Source organism: Myotis nattereri, assembly GCF_964212035.1.
Source record: "Myotis nattereri genome assembly, chromosome: 13".
In the NCBI taxonomy this organism is placed as follows: Eukaryota; Metazoa; Chordata; class Mammalia; order Chiroptera; family Vespertilionidae; genus Myotis; species Myotis nattereri.
In genome coordinates, this window is record NC_138088.1 from 55590459 (window position 1) to 55610482 (window position 20024).

The 20024-nt window shown below is 50.1% G+C and overlaps 1 protein-coding gene across 2 annotated transcripts; it reads right to left on the reverse strand.

Annotated features, from left to right (window-relative positions):
- Positions 1–1016: 1016 nt before the first annotated feature.
- SFXN4 (sideroflexin 4) lies at positions 1017–18901 on the reverse strand. Of its 2 annotated transcripts, XR_013996751.1 has the most exons (15): positions 18759–18887; positions 17367–17432; positions 15788–15862; positions 14279–14305; positions 14139–14193; positions 12798–12823; positions 12000–12053; positions 11862–11918; positions 11670–11735; positions 10301–10379; positions 9331–9446; positions 5592–5677; positions 3886–4003; positions 1837–2014; positions 1614–1735 (listed from the first exon to the last, which is right to left on the reverse strand). XR_013996751.1 is itself a non-coding variant. In XM_081105142.1 (14 exons), exons 1-14 carry the CDS (start codon positions 18795–18797, stop codon positions 1937–1939), a joined length of 942 nt encoding a protein of 313 aa, XP_080961268.1. In that variant the 5' UTR covers positions 18798–18901; the 3' UTR covers positions 1017–1936. The 2 variants fall into 2 exon arrangements, 1 of the variants encoding a protein (XP_080961268.1); XM_081105142.1 differs by having other exon boundaries at positions 1017–2014; positions 18759–18901.
- Between the last annotated feature and the right edge of the window lie 1123 nt (positions 18902–20024).

A 20024-nucleotide genomic window follows, 5' to 3' on the forward strand; every position in this document is an offset into this window, starting at 1 on the left:
TTTATCCTTTTAGGCTGTTGTGAAACCCTTTTTATCAAATTTGGAGATAAGCATCATTCTGGCCCAGGGAAAACTGAAAGCCAGATACATCCTTTGATATTCGGGCAGGGTGTGTTGGAAACATTCCTCCAGGATGCAAATGTTCGGGTACCTACTTTGCACAGTGCACTGTGCACCCTAGGGCTCCCTTGATGCACAAGGCAGTTCTTGCTCTCAAGGGACAGTCTACAGGGGCACTGGGTCTGCACACAGGCCACTGCACTGTGGTGTGGCAAGTGTTAGACACAAGTGCTGGGAGCACAGGAGAGGCATCTGATTCAGCACTGGGAATCCTGGAAGGCTTCCTGGAGGGAGTGACTGAAGTCCAAGTCAGACCTGAAGCATAAGTAGGAGTTAATCCAGAGCAGAGGAAAGTAGGTGTGAAGGCCCAGAGCAGAGAGAACATGGCCTCTGAGGAGTTGGATGTTGCTTCGGAGTGAAGAAAGGGAGTGGCAAGAGATGAGTAAGGCAAAGGCTCTTCCTTGCCTGCATGGCGAGGAATTTGAACTTGATCCTGAAGTGCTGAGAACCCACTGAAGGCTATTAAGCAGGTGTGATGTTGAAGAGCCACCTGGAGCCTGGACGGGGAGCCAGGCAGAAATAAGGCGAGTATTACCAGCAGGGGGTGCTGCTGGGCTGAGCTGGCAGTAGCAGTGGCCACAGAGTTCTGGAGATGACTTGAATGGGAGAGCGGGGTCAGGGTGACGCGAGTGATCCTGTCTGATGCAACTATTCCACTTCCTGAGATTGGGAGGCCTCAAGTGGGCACCCAAAAGTGCAGGGGGCAGCTGGGTGTGAGCCTATGGCCAGGCACAATAAACAAGCCCACAGGCTGGTCGAGCAGCCAGCAGTGTCAGTGCAGTTGGGGGGCATGGCTGACCGCAGTCTCAGCAGAGGAGAAGGAGGGGTGGGAACAGGGAGGGCAGACAATATTTGAAAAAGTGGCTACGAATGAGGGTTTTGCTTTTTCTTTTTTTATCCTCACCTGAGGATATGTCTGTTGATTTTAGAGAGAGAGTAAGGGAAAGAGAGGAACACTGACGTGAGAGAAACATCGATTGGCTGCCTCCTGACTGAGGACCCAACCCACAACTTTTTGGTGTTTGGGACGATGCCCCAACCAACTGACCCACCCGGCGATGCCCCAACCAACTGACCCACCCGGCCTGGGCGGGGGGTTTGCTTTTTTAATGAGACGGTGAGTCGGGCAGTTTCAGTATTACTGGGAAGAAGCAAGGGTGATTTTGCACACAGGAGGGGAGGAGGGGAGGTGGGGTGCGGGTGGAGGAGGGCCTGCAGGTTTGGTGCCAGGGGTTCCATGGCTGCCAAGAGCCTTGCTTTTTCCTGCGAAGCCGGAGACAGGGTTGCTTGCCAGTGAAGAAAAGGAAGGAGCTGGGTGGCGATGGTAGCTTTTAGGTAGCCTTCCAAATGGGAGTGGGCCGAGTAGGGAAACAGGGTTGCTCTGGGGTTGGAGGCCTTCACCAGCTCACCCGAGGTTCATGTTTACCCTGAGATGAGCCATCCATTTAATGCCTGTGCCCTGGGCTCCATGGATCTTTCTTTTCTCCAATACTCAACTTCAGACCAGTTTATTAATAACCTCACCATGCCCGCTCACAGGCTGACACACAGGAAAGGGACCTTCCACCACCCAGCCCTCAGCAGTCCCGGTGGGGAGGCAGGTCAGACAGGACAGCTCCCCGCGTCTCTTCTCCCACCCAGGCTGGAAGCCCAGGCACGACCGGCCTCGACTAGGTCCTGGCATGTGTGGCTGGAAGCCATCCTGTCTGCAGACACCGTGGGGTTCCCAGGAGACCTCTGGCACAGTTCTCGGAATTGAAACTTCGAGAGGAAGGTTTCCAAGCAGGAATCAAACAAGTGCACCCAGAACTCACCCCTACACCCCTCGGTTATAGAAGAGTTCTGTTTCTTCTGTTGCAGACTGAATTTCCTGTTCGAGTTTACTGCACTGTATCTGAAAAACAAAGTTAAATTCTTTATATTTATAGTAAGAACTTTTCTTACTTTAGAAGCCAAGTTATTTTTTTAAAGACATTTTCAGAAAGCATTTATTTCACAGTCCAACTTTTAGTCAATTAAGTCTAATTTAGAGCAAAAAAACGTAACCTCTTAAAAACATTCTTCTGGAAAATTTCAAACACAAGCAAAGCAATAAGCCCTCATGTCCGCACCTCTCAGCTCCAAACATTAACAATCTGCCAATCTCACGAGATTTGAAAGCTGCTGTAAGTGACTGAACCTGCTGATAAGCCATCCACTCTGCGCTGAGTACAATGCAATCAGAAGGAATTATTGCAAAGGGTTCGCTTTTATTGCAATCTCATTGTAACAAACTGTTCTAAAAGGACTGTGAAGATTCGAAAGATTTTTCCTTCTGTTTTATCTATTTTAATGAGAAGCTACTCCTCTCCATCCCTTGTCCCTCACCACCTCTGTAGGACCATAGCAACGATCTTAAATAATTTAAAACTTTGATGCTATGTGCTAGCAAAGTTGCCTGAATTAACTATTACATAAGCCTAAACTTAGAGAATTGGGTTGTGAATAAAAGCATTCCATAAATATACAGCGTGGGGCAAAAGGAGGTTGACAGGTGTTCGTATGGAAATAAAATGATAAATAGTAATGTAAGAATAAACTATTTTGTGTACTCAACTGTAACCCTACTTTTGTCCCACCCTGTAAATGCTACGAGGACACATCTGCTTTTTTGTTGTTAATCCTCACCTGAGGATATTTTCCCATTGATTCTTAGAGAGAGTGGCAGGGAGGGAGAGGGACAAAGAGAGAGAAACATCAATTGGTTGCCTCCTGCCTGCACCAAACCAGAGACGGGGATTGAGCCTGCAACCGAGGTACATGCCCTTGTCTGGAATTGAACCCAGGACCCTTCAGTCTGAGGGCCAATGCTCTGTCCACTGAGCCATGACTGACTTTTAACTTCTGTGACAGAAAATAAGCATTTGAGATTTTCAGCCAAGAAATGCCAGAAATCCCTAACATCTACTGGCATCAGCAATGTCCTTGGGACCAGGAGCAGAGATACTATTACAGCCATCTCTCCTTAACGGATGCAAAGACAGAGTCTCCCAGAGTTAAAGCAAATTGATCAAGGTCTGGAGCAGCTGGGAATTCAAGTCCAGGCAGGCCGACTCATCACCTAGTCTACAGACCTGCACAGCCCAATTCCGTAGCCACCAGCCGCATGTGAGTCCTTATTAAAATTACAGTTTGGTTCCTCAGTCACACCGGCTGCATTTCACGTGCTCAGAGCCACATGTGATTAGTGACTACCATATTGGACACCACACTTATAGGACATTTCTATCATTGCAGACTGTTCCACTGGAATGATAAAACATTTAAAATAGAGGTGTTGTTGTTTTAACATCCCCTAAAAATGCTTCTGATATTCTGTTAAGAAAAACAGAATCCAGCCTGGCCAGTGTGGCTCAGTGGTTGAGCATCGACCTATGAACCAGGGGGTCACGGCTGGATTCCCAGTTGGGGGGCACATGCCTGGTTGAGGCTCAATCCCCAGTGGGAGGTGTGCGGGAGGCAGCCCATCCATGATTCTCTCATCATTGATGTTTATCTCCCTCTCCCTTCCTCTCTGAAATCAATAAAAAATATATTTAAAAAAAGAAAAACAGAATCCAAAACTGCACAAGGGATCTGGGGGATGGGTTATATGTCAATAAAGTTATTTACTTTTATACTTTTATAAACTTGGGCAGATTTTTTTAGGAAAAGAATTGATTTTACTCTTATAATGAGGGGAAGAGAAAATTCCTTTTTGAGAGGAAGTCAAGTGGGGGCACTTACCCGTTGTATTTGCGGGAACATGCTGAAAGAAACTGGCACCATCAGGCCCATTACCAAGATGGTACAAGACAGCTTTAGGGTCCACAAGGACTGGGGGTATCGCACGAATAACGGGGTCCTGGGAGAGAGAAGGTTACAGGGCTTTAGAGGCTGGCCCTCTGCTCTGCTGGTGGCCAACTGTCTTGCTCACCAGTGTCAGGCCCAGGATGAAGGACTAGAGGTGCATTTGCTCATTTGATCGCTCCACAGCCCACATACACAAGAGAACGTAGCCACTGTCAAGTCACTTGTCCAAAATCCCACAGCTCCAAAGTGAGAGGTCAGGCCCTAGAGTCTGTGCACTCTGCCTGGGGTTCTGCTGACACAGATGTGACATTCTGACCCTGACCTTTGAGAGTGTGAGAGACAGTGTGGGAAGATGCAAAGAACCCCATCCTGGGAGTCAGTCAGAGCCAGGGGGTACTGGAGTCCGCTCGGGGCTCTGCTTCGGACAGACCCGGCACTCTTGGACAAGTCACTTTCCCCTTCTGCACTCTGGGTTCATTCAGATGCAAAACGGAAGGGTTGAGTTAGCCGCCGAAGTCACTCTGCCTTGGATACTATCATGGTTGTGGGATGACACAGGGTCCTCCTGGGCACCCCAAGGCCCACTGGGAAATGAGGACCATCTCTCCCCAGTAGACAGCCAGTGCCATTACATAGGCATCAGGGCCCCAGCTTTCCCGGAGCCCAGCTCTGAGGCCAGCAGAGCGGTCCAGGAAGATCCTGACCGAGCAGAAGTCTCCACACCCATCCAGCTGGACTGATCATGGGAGGTACCAGTTCACGCTGCCCAGGACGCTGCTACTTCCTGAAAATACGCTTCTTACATGCTCCTAGCAGGGGCTTCCGGGCTCCCCATGCTGGACAGAGTGGATTGGTTCAACAACAGGCAGGTGACCTCACGTGGGCCAATGGAATCCTTCCCGGGGAGTTTGTGAACTGAGCAGAAGACATTCCCTGCCTGCCCCCTGGGGTTTGCTGTGTTTTTCTTTCTCATCAGGACACTGTGAGGACACACCTAGGAGGTGTCGGCAGTCACATACCTCATCGACAGGAAGAAGCCAATGTGTGGCAGGGGAGGAAAGAGCTGTCCCCACACTAGAGCTGCTTCTGCTCAGCTGCCGTAGGCCCCACTCCCTGCCCGTGCCCCATATCTAAACCCACACAGCTCCCTCTGGCCTGCGCTCCCGCAAGCTGGGCTTCTCAGGCCCTCCTCCCAACAGGCCAGTGCTTGCCTCTTGAATGGGGTGACAGGCTACTGAATCTGGGACCATTTACGCTAATTTAATCCATGCTTGGCATGAAGGAGGGGCAAGAGGCTTGGGCAGCATTCACAGCCCATCAGAGCTGGGAAAACCTGCAAATCATTGAAACCCATCGTGCTGAGAGAGAGGTAACGTGCCTCAGCAGATGCTGGGACGTGGCCAAGAACGCAGAGCTAACTGAGGACAGGGCCTGGGCCCGAGTCCAGGTCTGTTGGCATATGCACATCTGGATTCCAGGTCAATCCTCCTGTCCTAAGTGTGATGAAGAGTGTTCAGAAGGAAGACCACGGAAGCACGTTCCTCCCATCCCTCCCACCAGCTGCAGATTAGACACGTTTTATAAGGATTCTGACTGTCAAAATATTTACTCCTCCCTGGGGAGATGAGCATGCATCTTACTTTTTAAAAAAATGTGAGAAGACTTCAGGAATAAAAGCCGAGGTCCCGAACAGCACGACTCTGGATGTTGCGGTATCGCTGACGGCCTAGTGGAAAGCGAAAGGAAGCAGCTCAGGATGTGGAGGGAGACGATTTCTGTAATTCATGACAGAGACAAGCAAACAGTAGCTCTCCCCTCTCACTTCAAAAATAACCCAGGTGGAGAGAGGTGGAGGCAGCACCGGCGTGGTCATGCAGGTAGGATGGCTGGGGTCGGAGCCAGGAGTAACTGAAGGCGGATTTACCTCCCCCTGGCTCTGCGATGGTCTCCATCAGGCCATCGACCGTTCCAAATAAAATGCTAAGTATAAGCAAAGGCAGCTTACAAGCAAACCCGGAACCAAATGGCAATCCCCTTGGTAGAAATGCTGGTGTTTGCCATGAGGACCAATCTGTTAGCATATTTTCTTTTCAGGCTAGGATTGCGCCACTGGCTTCCCTGTCCTGAACAGCCCCCGTTATTCCCACCCCTTCCGGTGGGAGACGGCTCCAAAAGCCAGCTCGGAGTGCACCAGGGGTCACACCCACGAGTCTGCATGTATGCACCCATTTTTGCCTGTGCAATTAAAAGTGTGCTATAGCCCTAGCCGGTCTGGCTCAGTGGATTGAGCATCAGCCTGTGGACTAAAGGGTCCCAGGTTCGATTCCTGTAAAGGCACATGCCCAGGCTGTGGGCTCAATCTCCAGTAGCGGGTGTGCATCAATGATTCTCTCTCACTGATGTTTCTCTCTCTCCCTCTCTCTTCCTCTCTGAAATCAATAAAAATATTTTTCTTGAAAAGTGTGCTATAAAATTTTACTTTGCACAGACATGTCTGTAGACCTGATAATGTTTTGTCATCTTTTCCATTCTGCACATTGCTCTATGTAGTGTACATTTAAAGATATAATTTACTCTCTGGGTTATATGCACAAAATCATGTGTACTCGAGGACAACGCAAGAGACTTTCAAGGGAAATTATGACGGCAAGCGACACTATGTTAACTTCAGAACCCACCCCCCGGGTAAGACACAACTCCACATCCACCGCTGCTCTGTGCAAGATAAATAAGGGCACAAGCCCCCATTTCCTTCCCCTGCCTCCCACATCCACTTCCCCGGCCTTGGCCACAGCCTCCGGGCTCCTCTCCTCTGCCCGCACCTGCTCTCTGCTTATTACACGGACGCTCGGCTCATCTGATCCCTCTGCAGCGAATGCCTTTCCCTGCTGCCACAGAGGGAGCCGAGAGGGTGGTTCCTAAAATAAACGTTCAGGAACATGAAATAAAATAAAATGGCTCCGCTTCGGGGAGAGAAGAGTGCCTGTGAGCATGGTATGGGTCCACGTCAGCGGGGCGAGGCCGGCCCGTGTCCACGTGTGCCCCGTGCAAGGGGAAGACACGCCAAAGGGGACAGCGGTCATTAGCGGGCACCGGGCACCAGTCACAGTTCGCACCTGAGTGGCTGACAAGGCCAGTGAAGGGAAAACAACGTGGACTAAGCTCCTGAAATCTGAGCAAAGGTGCCCTATTACGATCAGATATTGCTGGTTACGCACTTTCTGAAATTTTAGCCAAAGAAAATAAACCTTTTGGTGACAGAGAAATGACAAAAGAATGCTTATGCTTACGCACAGTGGCAGACACTTTATTCTTAAGAAAAAGATACACTTTTCTTTTTTAAAGCAGACCATCCAACCTTTCTTTTACCCGTTTGGCATTCGTGCAAAAAATGCAGTTCCTCCCGGAGAGATGGACTCGATACCCAGAGAGCTGGCAGGGCCTGCGGCTGCCTCCCCACTGGGAGGCCCAGCACTCCCGGCTCCCGGAGAGAAGGGATTCGGACTGGGGAGGGTTGGGGTGTCCAGAGCCTGGCAGGGTGCCTGGCTGCAGGAGGTGATGAGGAACACTGTGGATTACACATGTGCTCTCTCTTCCCAGCTGTATGAATAGGGCACGGCGCCACCCACACCCCGCAGTTAAAACTGAGTTGAAGAGAAACGCAAACATATGTCTAGGTCAGTGGTTCTCAACTTCTGGCCCTTTAAATACAGTTCCTCATGTGGTGACCCAACCATAAAATTATTTTCGTTGCTACTTCATAACTGTAATGTTGCTACTGTTATGAATCGTCATGTAAATATCTGATCTGCAGGATGGTCTTAGGCGACCCCTGTGAAAGGGTCGTTCGACCACCAAAGGGGTCGCGACCCACAGGTTGAGAATCGCTGGTCTAGGCAGAGAGCTACCCACGAATGCTCAGAGCATCATTGCTTCTCATAGCCCCAACCTGGACACAACCCAAGCAGCTGTTGTCTGGGGAATGGAAAAGCAAAAAGGTGGTGCATCCATCTGTACCACGGAATACTGCTCAGCAATCTAAAGCAACAAACTGATTGATATGGGTTAAAAGATGGATGAACCTCAAAAGTCAAAAAAGCCGGACAGCTCAGTGATATGAAATTTCTAGAAAAGGCCATACTATGAAGGCATAAAGCAGATCAGTGCTTCCGTGGAGCTGGGGGTAGGAAGGGAGCGTGACTATCATGAGGGGAATTTTTGGGGGGATGAAAATGTTCTAAAATCGGACTGTGGTGATGGCCGCGTAACTGCTTAGATTTGCTGAAATTCACTAAACTATATACTCTTCCAAGGCTTTTATAGTATGTAAATTACTCCTCAATAAAGCTGTTAAAAAAGTCTCTTTAGGCAACAGAACCTTCATTTCAAAAACGAGGTATCTGATTTCTGGCAGCACTTTCCCTCCTTGAGACGGGCAATTATCACACCAATTTGTTTAGAAAGGTGCCATTATTTTGAGACACAGCTGATGGTTCGTAATTCGGCTTCGTGAATCGTTGCTAAGATCGAGAGTAACATGTTCCATGAGCCGAATAATGGTGCATTTCCCGGCTGAACAAGCAGCTCTTTCGCCGAGCTCCTCCTTCCCCCGACACGCTGGGCAGAAGGCAGGCCAGCTGGCCATTCCCTCGTCTCGCCTCGCTCCAGGGGCTGTTTCATGCTGCTCTTCGTGTCATTTGCGAACAACTGCCTCACATGACAATTCTTCAGCTAAAGTCACTTCGCAGCACCCCCCCAAAAGATCTGATTTGTTAAAAAAAATATTTTAAAACTCCATACCCAAAATAAAACTACCATAGGCTACTGTAGGTTCTCAGAGCTGAATGCATATAAATCTCTTCAGCGCTGACCGGGTAGCTCAGCTGGTTAGAGCGTCGTCCCCATTCGACAAGGTTGTGGGTTCGATCCCCAGTCACAGCACATACAAGAAACAACCAACAGTGCAGGAATAAGTGGAACAACAACTCAATGTTTTTTTTTCTCTCTCTCTCTAAAATCAATAAAAATAAACAAAAAACCAAATAAAATAAATCTCTTCACCTACATGTATTGATAGGTAGCTAGATGGGTAGATACCGTATTTGTTCTGTTTCTTTGGAGAACCCACACTACTGACCGGGTGACCTGACCTGTAGGTGCATGGGATGACGCTCAACCCATTGGGTCACACTAGCCAGGACTTGATGCACAATCTCTTAAACATCCGGGTGCAAAACAGAACACCTCTCTCCGCATAATGAGGGCAGACAGGATAAGGAGAGTCTAAAGGGTAATGTGAATTTGTTACCAGCTCCCAAACAGAAAATTCATTTCTTTTCCCCAAAGGCAAGCAGCTATTGCACCATCGTGTTCCCCTACCTTCGTCCCAGCTTTTCTGGAATAGCCTACGACATTGCCTTCCTTGTCCATGACCTCAATCCCTCGTATGGGCTCAAAACTTCGGGATGCGGCAACATTCAATGCACTGACCTGGGCTGTGGATTGAAGCAGAGAACACAACAGAGATGAGCTTCAGTCCAGGGAGGGACATCTTCTCTGATGTCCAGCCTCTTCCCTTATAGCTGTGCTTCCCCAACCTTCAGTGGCCACCTGACTTGCTGGGCCAACCAGGCTCTCTGCTGGGCGGCGGAGCTGGGGTCAGGGCTGCTGGCCTGTCGGTCTTGGATCCTGACCGCAACCCAGCACCAGGTTCCAGCACCCCGGAAAGTCCAGACTGGCTCCCTAACAGGATTCCAGGAGAAACCCTGGGGGTCCTTTAAATATGCCCCCCTTTTTTGCTTAGCTGGTTTGACAGGTTTCCATAACAATTTCCCAAATGTTACCACGGACATTCTGCCAACTCTTCAAAGTGCTGATCCCTCAAACCCAAAATCTGGAGCGTGAACCAGTGAACTTGCAGACAGCAAACCTAAAAGAGTTGGTTAATGTCTCTGTCACTCCCTTGGCGTCAGATCACCGCTTCTTCCTGTGACCCTAGGAAAGTTCCTTCACCTCCCCCTGCCTCAGTCTCCTCATCTGTAAATGGGGATAATACTGCCTACCCATCAACTGCTGTCAGGATTAAGTGAAAAACACACGTCGAGGGCTTGGACAGATGGTCTTTAGGATGTAATCTGTGTTTCCAGGTCTGTGTTCATCCTTTGACAGCGAAAGGGGTCTCTACAGAGAAAAGTGTCACCTCTCAAATCAAAGACCTCGTTGGGGCCCGGGGGCACCTGCCAGCTGCAAATGGGGGCTGTCGTCATCCACAGCGTGGCCGACAGACATGGGTGTCCCTGAAGACGGGAGAAAGGCTCAGAGACTACAAGACCGCAAGCCCCCTGCTTACTGAGAATGGCGGCAGGCAAGGTTTCCCTTAGGAAAACGTTTTTCACGGCACTCTTCATGAGGAGCAAACGAGGGAATAACTAGAAAATGAGAGAGAAAAAGCATCACTGCCTGAGCCAGGAAATCAGCTGGACACACTCGACAGCAGAGAGCTGGCATCGACCTCATTCCTATCACAGGTGAGGCCTCCGTCAGCGTGCTCTATTTTTATTTTATTGTTTTATGGATTTCAGAGAGGGAGAGGGAGAGCAAATCATTGATCAGCTGCCTCCTACAGGCCCCCCGATCCCCCACCAGGGACCAAGCCCACAACCCGGTATTTGCCCTGACTGGAAATCGAACCATGACCGCTTGATTCATAGGCTGATGCTCAACCACTGAGCAACACCAGCCAGGCTCCCTTGTGTATTTTTATTTTACTTATTTATTTTTAAGTGTTTTTTCTTTCTGAAATTTTAGAGAGAAAGGATGGAAGAGGGATAGAGAGACAGAAACATAGATAAGACAGGAACATCATCGATCAGCTGCCTCCTGCACACTCACACTGAGGATCGAGCCTGCAATCTGGGCATGTGGCCTTGACTGGGAATCGAACTGGCAACCTTTTGGTTCCTGGGTTGACGCTCAACCGCTGAGCCACACTAGCCGGGCTCTCTGTGTATTTTTAAATCTGTGTAGCACTGAGCTGTTCTCCTGATCATCAGAGGAATACATGGAGGTTTCAAGAAGGGACATTAATGTGTCCAGAGTCGCTGAGCTGTTCAGGAATTAAGCTAGGATACAAACCTAGGCTTACCTGACTCTAAAGTCTACACTTTTAACCATTCTAATATCCTGACATCCAAAGCAATATACAATGTGGATACCATGTTTGTGGAGCATAAATTAATTTTTTAAAAAGATAACCATACTGCACATATGCCTAGAAACTTGGAATACTCACGTGACTATGGGGGGATAGAGTTACAGATGACTTTTATTTTCTTCTTTACGTCTTAATCATATTGTATGAATTGTTTAAGATGGAATATAAATTTATAATCAGAGTAAAGTTTTGTTCTGTTTTGAATTCTGAAGAACGAAAGAGATCTTAGCCCTAGTCGGTTTGGCTCAGTGGATAGTGTCAGATCATGGACGGAAGGGTCGCAGGTTTGATTCCGGTCAAGGGCACGTAACTCAGTTGCAGGCTCGATCCTGGCCCCGGTCTGTTGGGCCATGTATGGAGGCAACCAATCGATGTTTCTTTCTCACATGGATGTTTCTCTCTCTCTGTCTCTCCCCCTCCCACTCTCTTTAAAAAATCAATGGAAAAATATCCTCAGGTGAAGATTAACACACACACACACAAAGAGAGATTTTAAAATACCTACTCCAAAAAAGGCTGTAGAAGCAATCACTCCTGTCCCTAGTAATATACTCTCGTATGGGTGACGGTTCTAGGGGAAAACAATAGTATATGTTTAGCCAATAGCACAGTTTACCCAGAAAAGATAATTAAAACAGAGAATAACTCCAGAAGATGCAGTACAAGGCTGCAACCCCCTGGGGTCCCTGATACTCACGTAACTTGCGTTTCCATTGACGACGTTGAACGCTGTACTGTAGGTACAGAAAGACAACTGCAGGAAAATAGAGGCGGAAAGTCACATTTTGGTTTTAAGAACAGAATTTAGTAATCGCGACACTGAAATGTGTGCTACCTGAGGTAAAACGATAGACTTTAGGCTTTTCACTGGCACCAGCGACATAAATACCTTTAAAGGAGAAAAAAAAAAAGCAGTTATAGTGTTTCAGGGGAGCGCGAGCTTGTTGGAGCAAAGACCTTCCCAGGGGAGATGCAGAACTGGGCCCCCAGGAGCGGGACAAGGAGAGGACAGCGTGATGCAGGGGCCCCCAGTCATGGAACAAGCGATGCTGAATGGGCACCACCGGGGCACTGAGGACACCTGGTCTCGCAGTGGCCCCTGCCTCTGAGCCCTGCAGCTGAGTGGGCAGCTGAGAAGGATGCTCTCCGCAGGGACACAGAGGGGAAGGTGTGGCAGAAGTGGCAGAGCCATGCTGTTACCGCGTGAGCACCAAGCTGGGCTGGCCCTGCTGAGGGCAATTCCAGGTCCCAGGTGAGGGCCTGTGCCAGGGCGAGGGCTTGGGGAGACACGATAAAGGCCCATTCCGTGGGCTTGTGGCAGGAAGCACATCTTAACTCATGGGTCTCTTCCCAGAGTGCTTTGTGCACAGGAGACAGTCAAAGCCAGGGTCACCCTGTGACACCCTGTGGACCTTCGAGAGGCCCGGCTGCCTGACCAGGTAAGTGGCGCGGGGCATGGCGTGGGGTGGGGCGGGAACATGAAGAGCACACAGGCGCGGGGTAGGGACCCATGAGCATCTCTCAGGCAGTCACGGGTCGGGGGGGAGCTGGGGTTTAGGAGATGGGTGGACATCTTCCTCACCCCTCAGCGTGCCTCCCCGGCTCACACAACAGCAAGGAGCTGCTCACTTACCATGGGCGCCGTGAAAGGCAGGAGAGCTGGCAAAGAGAAGGGGGTCAATGGCTGCAGAGAGGCCAGAAGGGGGCACCCCTCCCCACACCTCTTCTCCAGCCGCCTGGAAGGCACGGACATCAAAGGGTATTTTTTACTCATTCTTCTTATTTTCTTAATAAAAACAACTATATGCATGTGGCAAAAATGTAAACCAGCGCAGCACAGGAAGACGTAACGAGGCTCCCACCCACCAGCCTTCCGAGTCCCTCTCGCTGAAGGTAAGCAGTGTTAACCGGCACCTGCCACCCTGCCATGTGAATGTAATACACCTGTGGTTTATCTATAATAATAAAAGCATAATATGCTAATTAGACCAGACGTCCTTCTGGACGACCTTCCAGATGAAGCCGGTGCCAGCAGCCGGGGGAAGGCCTACTCTTGCACAGATTTCGTGCATCAGGCCTCTAGTAATAATATACAGTAATACAAAATGTGAATTTGCTCTCCTTCCTCGTTCCTAGCACAAATATCCTAAACTTCTTAGAATTTCCCAAGTGAGAGGAACTACTAGGTCAAGGTTATGGTTACTCATAACACGCTCCTTCCAACCACACCTGAGTTTACGGCAGAGGTGACTTTGGAAAGCCCCCCGAGGCTGGAGGTTGGTTGCCAGGGAACCAACCACCTGAGAAAGTTGGACCTGTCTGTCCCACTCCCCTATCCTCCTCCTCCAGGGAGCAGAGAGGGGCAGGGGGTTGAGCTAATCACCAAGGGCCAATGATTTCACCAGCCAGGACAACTAATGAAGCCTCCATTTAAAAATACTAACAGATGCCCAGCCTGCATGGCTCAGTGGCTCAGCATTGACCTAGGGACCAGGAGGTCAGGGCACATACTCAGGTTGTGGGCTCAATCCCCAGTGGGGGGCGGGGAAGTACAGGAGACAGCCGATCAATGACTCTCTCATCATTGATATTTCTATCTCTCTTTCTCCTTTCCTCTCTGAAATTAATAAAAATATATTTAAAAAACAGACATAAAAAAATAAAAATACTAGCAGGCGTCCTGGAGAGCTTTGGGGTTGGTGAACGCATGGAGTGCTGGTAGGGCGGCAACGTGGCTCAGGCCTGGAAGCCGGTCCCCTCACTCAAATCCAGATCTGTCCCCAGCACCGGACACGACTCCGGGCCCCAAATCTGCTCTCCCCACACCCTTCAAATATTCTTTTTAAGCTGTGGTTTCCAGACTCACTGTCAGAAATCCTTCTAGAAAAAAACAATTACAATAAGGCAGGCGGCGTTTTGTAACTCTTAGATATCACCTCTTCCCACCCACCTCTGACCATTAGAATCAGCTCACCTGCAGGTCGGAAAAAACTGGGGATCAGTTTGCTGCTGTCAGGATGCACTGTTGCCTTCAAAAAGGGAAGCGCACAGGTTAGTTTGATGTTTGGTTTTGTTCTTTTCGGGGCTAAACATTAGGAAGGGGCTGAAACTTACGAGACTTCTCTTCCAAGCTTCTTGGATCTAAAAAGAGAAAAAACAAGCAATAGCTTTTGTGTGTGTGTGTGTGTGTTTTTAAAATATATTTTTATTGATCTTGAGAGAGAGAGAGAAAGGGGGTAGGGAGAGGGATAGAGAGAGAAAAACATCAATGAGAGAGGAAGTCACTGATTGGCTGCCTCCTGCACAATCCCCAGTGGGGATCAAGCCCGCAACCCGCACATGTGCCCAGACCGGGAATCAAACCGGTGACCTTCTGGTACCTGGGTCGACGTTCAACCACTGAGCCACACGAGCTAGGCACAAGCAGTAGCTTTAAAGGTGGCTTGAGAGCAAACAAATCTCTCCAGTCTGTTTGTGATGGTGCCTTTGCTCCACTTTTCAGAGTGGAGGGCAGACTGTTACATGCCATATGGAGAGCTCAAAGCAAACAGGAAATGAGCTTACAGCAACCAAAGAGATCATCCAAGTAAAGAAAATCAACAAGCCCAGCCAGTGTGGCTCAGTGGTTGAGCATCAGCCCATGCACCAAGAGCTTTCTGATTTGATTCCTGGTCAGGGCACATGCCTGGGTTTTGGGCTTGATCCCCAGTAGGGGCATGCAGGAGACAGCCAATCAATGATTCTCTCTCATTGATGTTTCGATCTATCCCTCTCCCTCCTCTCTCTCTAAAAATCAATATATATACATATATACATATATTTCAATTAAAAAGCAACAACCAAAACATTAAAAATCCCTAAGTCTCTGACCTTGGAGAGGACTCAAGGCCAATACCTAACCTATCCCTCGGCAGGCAGGCCACGTGCAGGCGACACAGCACACCATTAGCTAAGTCCCTTGCAAGAGAGCCGGCCTCTAAGTCCAGAGGCCCAACAAGTTCTTAGAAAAACCAAGTTGAATCTGTGAGCTTTCCACAGGCTGCCTCCCGGGACGGATGTCTGTGGGCCCTGGAAAGCCCCACACGCTCACCGGCAAGGTAGGTATCAAATACAGTGGGGCCTTCGTTCCGAGACGGAGCTCGTTAAGGAGCTCGTTAACTCAAATAATTCTATCAACTCAATGCAAAAAATCAGCTGAGAGACAGCTGGTATCTCAAAAAACTCGTTAGTCGGGACACTCGTAAGTCAAGGCCCCACTACTTGGTTTGAGTCTTTGGGCAGGAATGGAACCCGGCCTCGGAACCCAGCCTCTAATAGGAAATAGATCCAGACTTGGGAGACAGGGCTCCAGGAATCAACTACAGAGAATCCCCACTGATAGCCCTTGCGTGGGAGAAAGCCTGTGATTTTTTTTCTCCTGATTACTAGTTCCTACGACTGGCACCTCACATTAATCTGGCTCATGAGAAGGAATGCTAACTACAAAGAAAAAACAAACCCAATTTCAAAAAGTGCATCCCTTGTTTTCAAAGACCACGTTCCATCATCGCTTTCAGAGCATCTGAGGGCAGAATCCCCCACAGGCAACCACACCCAGTCTTGACCCAGGCAGGTGATACCTACCCTTTTGTCCTGCAAGTCATGAATAGACCCATCTTCATTTGTTAACAATAGTTGCCTGGACTTCTCTATTTTGCTCTAAAATCAAATATAAAGAAATAGAGCCATGAGCTCAACATTGCTCTGATTTATACACAGAGTTAAGAAAGTCACAGGCTTGTCACACCTGACTTCAATGGGGCATGTAGCCAAGGCTCTCCACCCACTGAGCTTCCGTTAGGATCGTCCCAGGGTCATTCCCAGGGGGACCTCCCAGCCGCTCCAGCAGCTGGCCCCACCGGGGCTGCCGTCTCCCCGCTCCTCTCCGAGGGCAACTGTCTCAGTGAGCGATACCACCATCGGCCTGGGTGTGCGAGTCAGAAACCCGCAAGCCCCTACTCTCTCACTCACCCCACATCTCATCAGTGCAGTCTTCTTTCCTCTCTTTTTAACTTAATTTGAGGGGGAAATTAAATACAGAAAATACAAAGCATGATCATATGCTTAGAATCCCCTCATCCAGAATTAACAACTGTAAACATTCTGTCGTATTGGCTTCTCCCCGTCCTGTCACCCCGGCCTGCCCGCCCCCCCCCCGCCCCCCCCCGCCCCCCCCCCCCCCCCCCCCCGGCAAAACAGCCATCACCTAATCTTATTTCCCTCCCCATTCTATCAGAGGTAACCACTATTACGAGTTCAAGGTATAAACTTCCAGTCCAGGTTTTTATACCTATACACACATGAATACATGTCTCCATAAACAAATACGTAGTATTGGTGTGCTTTTTGTAATTTGCGTAAGTACTGTATTTATGCATCTCGCTTTTCCACTAAACATCACAGACACCATGTCTTCCCATTTAACATCACACATACTGTATGTTTCTACTTAATATATGCTGGTAACTAGGTTATCGCTTTGAACAGCTAATCAATATTCCACTGTATGACTAGACCACATCATATTTCTCTGCCGATGGACATTCAGGTTGTTTCCTGTTATAAATAAGGCTGACGGGAGCATCCTGAGCACAGGGATGAGTGTGTCTCTGTGAGTCTGGCCCTAAGGGTCATTGCTGGTGACAGGATCTCTCTCCTACCTCCCTCAGCCACACCTGGTTCAAACCATCTTTCACCTGGAAGCAAGGCCCACTCCGTGAGTGACACACAAGGAACTACCTGGATCCCCTGCATACAAAGCCCTGGTGACTGGGTGGCCTGCTCTCCTCCCCTGATCTTTCCTCACAGTCCCCTCTCCTTCTCAGCCTTCCTTCAACACCCTCCCCCAATTCCCTGTGACACCCCCCGCTTGGATCCCTAGGTCAAGGCCTGTGACTAGCACTGCCAGTCTGTCCTCCATCCCCCGCAAGGTTCGTCTGATCCCCTCTGAACCTCCAGCACCTGGTCCGGGGCTTGGTACTCGCGTTAATTGGACGCCCACTTTTACTTATTACCCTTCCAATCTACCAAGCTCATCCGAAGCAGTAAGAGCATGGGGATCTATGTGGATTGTTATTTCACCTGCTTTCCAAAGGGACACAGTCTTTCTGTTTCAGAATAAAATGTAAAATCCATTAGCGCCGAAAGCAAGAAGAATACTTACAATGGAAACGAACAAATTTGTAGGATCCAATAATTCTGTCCACTGAAGACATCTCTGAAAAAAGGACTTAAGAGAAGGGAAAAGCACCCGAGAAGTTAACAGCTGAACAACGAAGATATGTTCATGGTTAACATTATTTCTGACAACCTAATGGGGTTGTCTACCTGCAGCATCTCCCAGAATCCCCATCCTACAGGTGAGAAAGCTGAGGCTGAGAAGGGCTCAATGCACTCGAGGGAACCCAGCCCGGCAAAGACTCAGCGGTCTGTGCTCGGAACCACTCCAGTATCAAATTGCTCTTGAGGAATTAAACAGTGGACACGTGGAGAAAGGAGGTATGGTTTGCTTCAAAAAGCCCCCGGACTTCACAGGGTTTGAGTCCTGGCTCTGCCGGGAGACAGCTTGGCCTCCCTGCCCCTTCTCTACTTCCCCACCTAAAAAGTTTGGCCTGGGCCCTACTTCAGGTGATGGCTGAAGGAGAAGGTCCTAGAACGGTGCTGTCCAATTTGCCACATGTGGCCATGGAGCCCTGGATAGGTGGCCAGGCAAAATCAAGATGTAATTTATATGTAAAATATACACCGGGTATCCAAGACCAAAAAAAAAAGATGTAACCCTGGCAAGGTGGCTTGGTTGGGTTGTGTTGTCCTGTAGACCAAATGGTTGCAGGCTCGATTCCTGGTCTGGGCACGAGCTTAGGCTGTAACTTCAACTTCCAGTCAAGACCCTCCCAGAGGCGACCCACAGATGTTTCTCTCTTCCTCTCTCTCTCTGAAAATCAATAAAACATATCCTCGGGTGAGGATTAAAAAAAAAAGATGTAAAATATCTCACTAATAATTTTCATATAAATCACACGTTTAAATGTTAATGTTTTGTATCTACTGGGATAAAGACAATATATTGCTCAAATTAATTTCGGATGTTTCTTTTTGCCTTTGATTATCTGGCTACTAGAAAACTTTAAATTACCAAATGACTCCGTCACATTGCTATTGGACAGCGCAGCCCCGGCCACTAGCTGGAGGCGGGGTCTGTGTGACTCATCCCGGGCGGCCGGTCTCGGTGAGTGGCGGAGCCTATGGAGGTTGGGAGGCAGGGGACTCCGGGAGGCCCTGTTCCTGTCCACCCTGAGGCCACCCCGAGCTCAGGTACAGCTCGGGCAGCAGAGCGCGGACACCTGCGAGGGGGACTGACTCCTCTGCAGGGCGACCCTCCCTCGCCCGGCCTGGGGCAGAGGTGGCACGGGGTAACAGCTGGGGTTCCCCTTAGGACCCTCCGGAGAATGCGGTGGGGAGGGGGTCGTGCGACCACGTGGCCTGCCCAAGGTCACCGGGCCAGCCGGCGACTCCCCGCGCCGCGCCCGCCCCGCCCCCGCCGCGCCCGGCGTACTTGGCATTCGGTCATCCAGAAGTGCACGTTGGGCTCCATGCGGGCGGCTCCCGCTGCACAGGCGACCCGCACGCCCCCGCGCTTCCTCCTCCTGCGTGTCTTCCGGGGACCAACGTGATGGCCGGAGAGGCCGCGGCCGCCGGGCCGGCGGGGAGGAGGAGCCGGTGGCGTGCCCCGCCCCGGGCGTGCGCGCACCCTGTGCCAATCCGCGGGCCGCGCGCCGGCTGCTCCGGGTCTCCACGTGCCGGCGCCCCGGCGCCCCGCGCGCCCTGTTTCCGCAATCCGGTCCCCCCTGCTCATCCCGGCTGCTCCGTGTCACCCGATGTCCCGGCTCCTGGCGCTCGACGCGCCTGCTGCTCAGTGTCACCGCCTTCTAACGCCCCCAGATCCCACACTTACACCCCCTGTCCCAGGCCCGGCGCACCCACAATTCCTGTGAGCCCACCTCTCCCACAGACCGAGTCATCTCCACGCTGCATGGCCACCCCTTGGGTACATAGAAGCCTATTATCACAGCCCCCGCTTCGGCTTTGGACATGACCCTGGAAAATCCCCTCTGCTGCCCCTTACAGCCAGTGTGCGGGGACTGGGGATCATCAAAACCGCTACGTAAGGTTGGTGGCCCAGTGGAAAATGAAAATGTGGACTCATTTCAGAAAGACTGAGAAAGATCTACATCAGGGCATGCAGCCCAGCCGAGTATAGTTTTCTCTCCAGCTCTGGGGCAAAACCTGATCAAGTAGCGGCAATTGGTAGAGAAACAAATACACCTTCCTTCTTCCTGCTGTCCCTCACCCTTCGCCCAGTGGGATGGGCAGGGGTTGTGTGTTGGTAGAAGCTAGTGTGGATGTTGAGGGTGCTCAGGGGTCCTCAGGAGTCCTGGCTGGTGTGGCCCTAGTCAAGTCAATCTCTCCAGGCTATTCTGAATCTGTACAGTAAGGTCACTGAATTGTACCGACTCAGGGTTTGGTTGAGGGTCAATGACAGAGAAGAGGCAGAAGCCCTAATAGGGCGCAGGTCCTTTGGAAGTGCTCAGTTTGGGCCATTAACACCCCACCGACCTATTTGTTCTCTTGCCTTCCCTTCCGGAACATGAAACCAGGTCAGGGTTTCCTTCAGGCCCATGTGCCTTTGCAGCTCCTTTTGCTCAGCCCATCTGGTTTACCTTTCAATAATCTTCAAAAGTTCACCTCCTCTCCCAGGAAGCCTTCCCTGATGCCCACAGCTGGGTAAAGGGCCCCCCTTATGACCCAGGAATACATTTAT

What these genes read in the sequence shown, in the direction of transcription:
- SFXN4 (XM_081105142.1), bottom strand. Translation starts at nt 18,797, where the DNA reads ATGGAGCCCAACGTGCACTTCTGGATGACCGAATGCCAA. An exon ending in AAGCTTGGAAGAGAAGTCTC is followed by an intron (nt 14,194 to 14,278) that starts GTAAGTTTCAGC and finishes CCCTTTTTGAAG; the next exon opens with GCAACAGTGCATCCTGACAG. An exon ending in CTTGCCTGCCGCCATTCTCA is followed by an intron (nt 9,447 to 10,300) that starts GTAAGCAGGGGG and finishes TTCAATCCACAG; the next exon opens with CCCAGGTCAGTGCATTGAAT.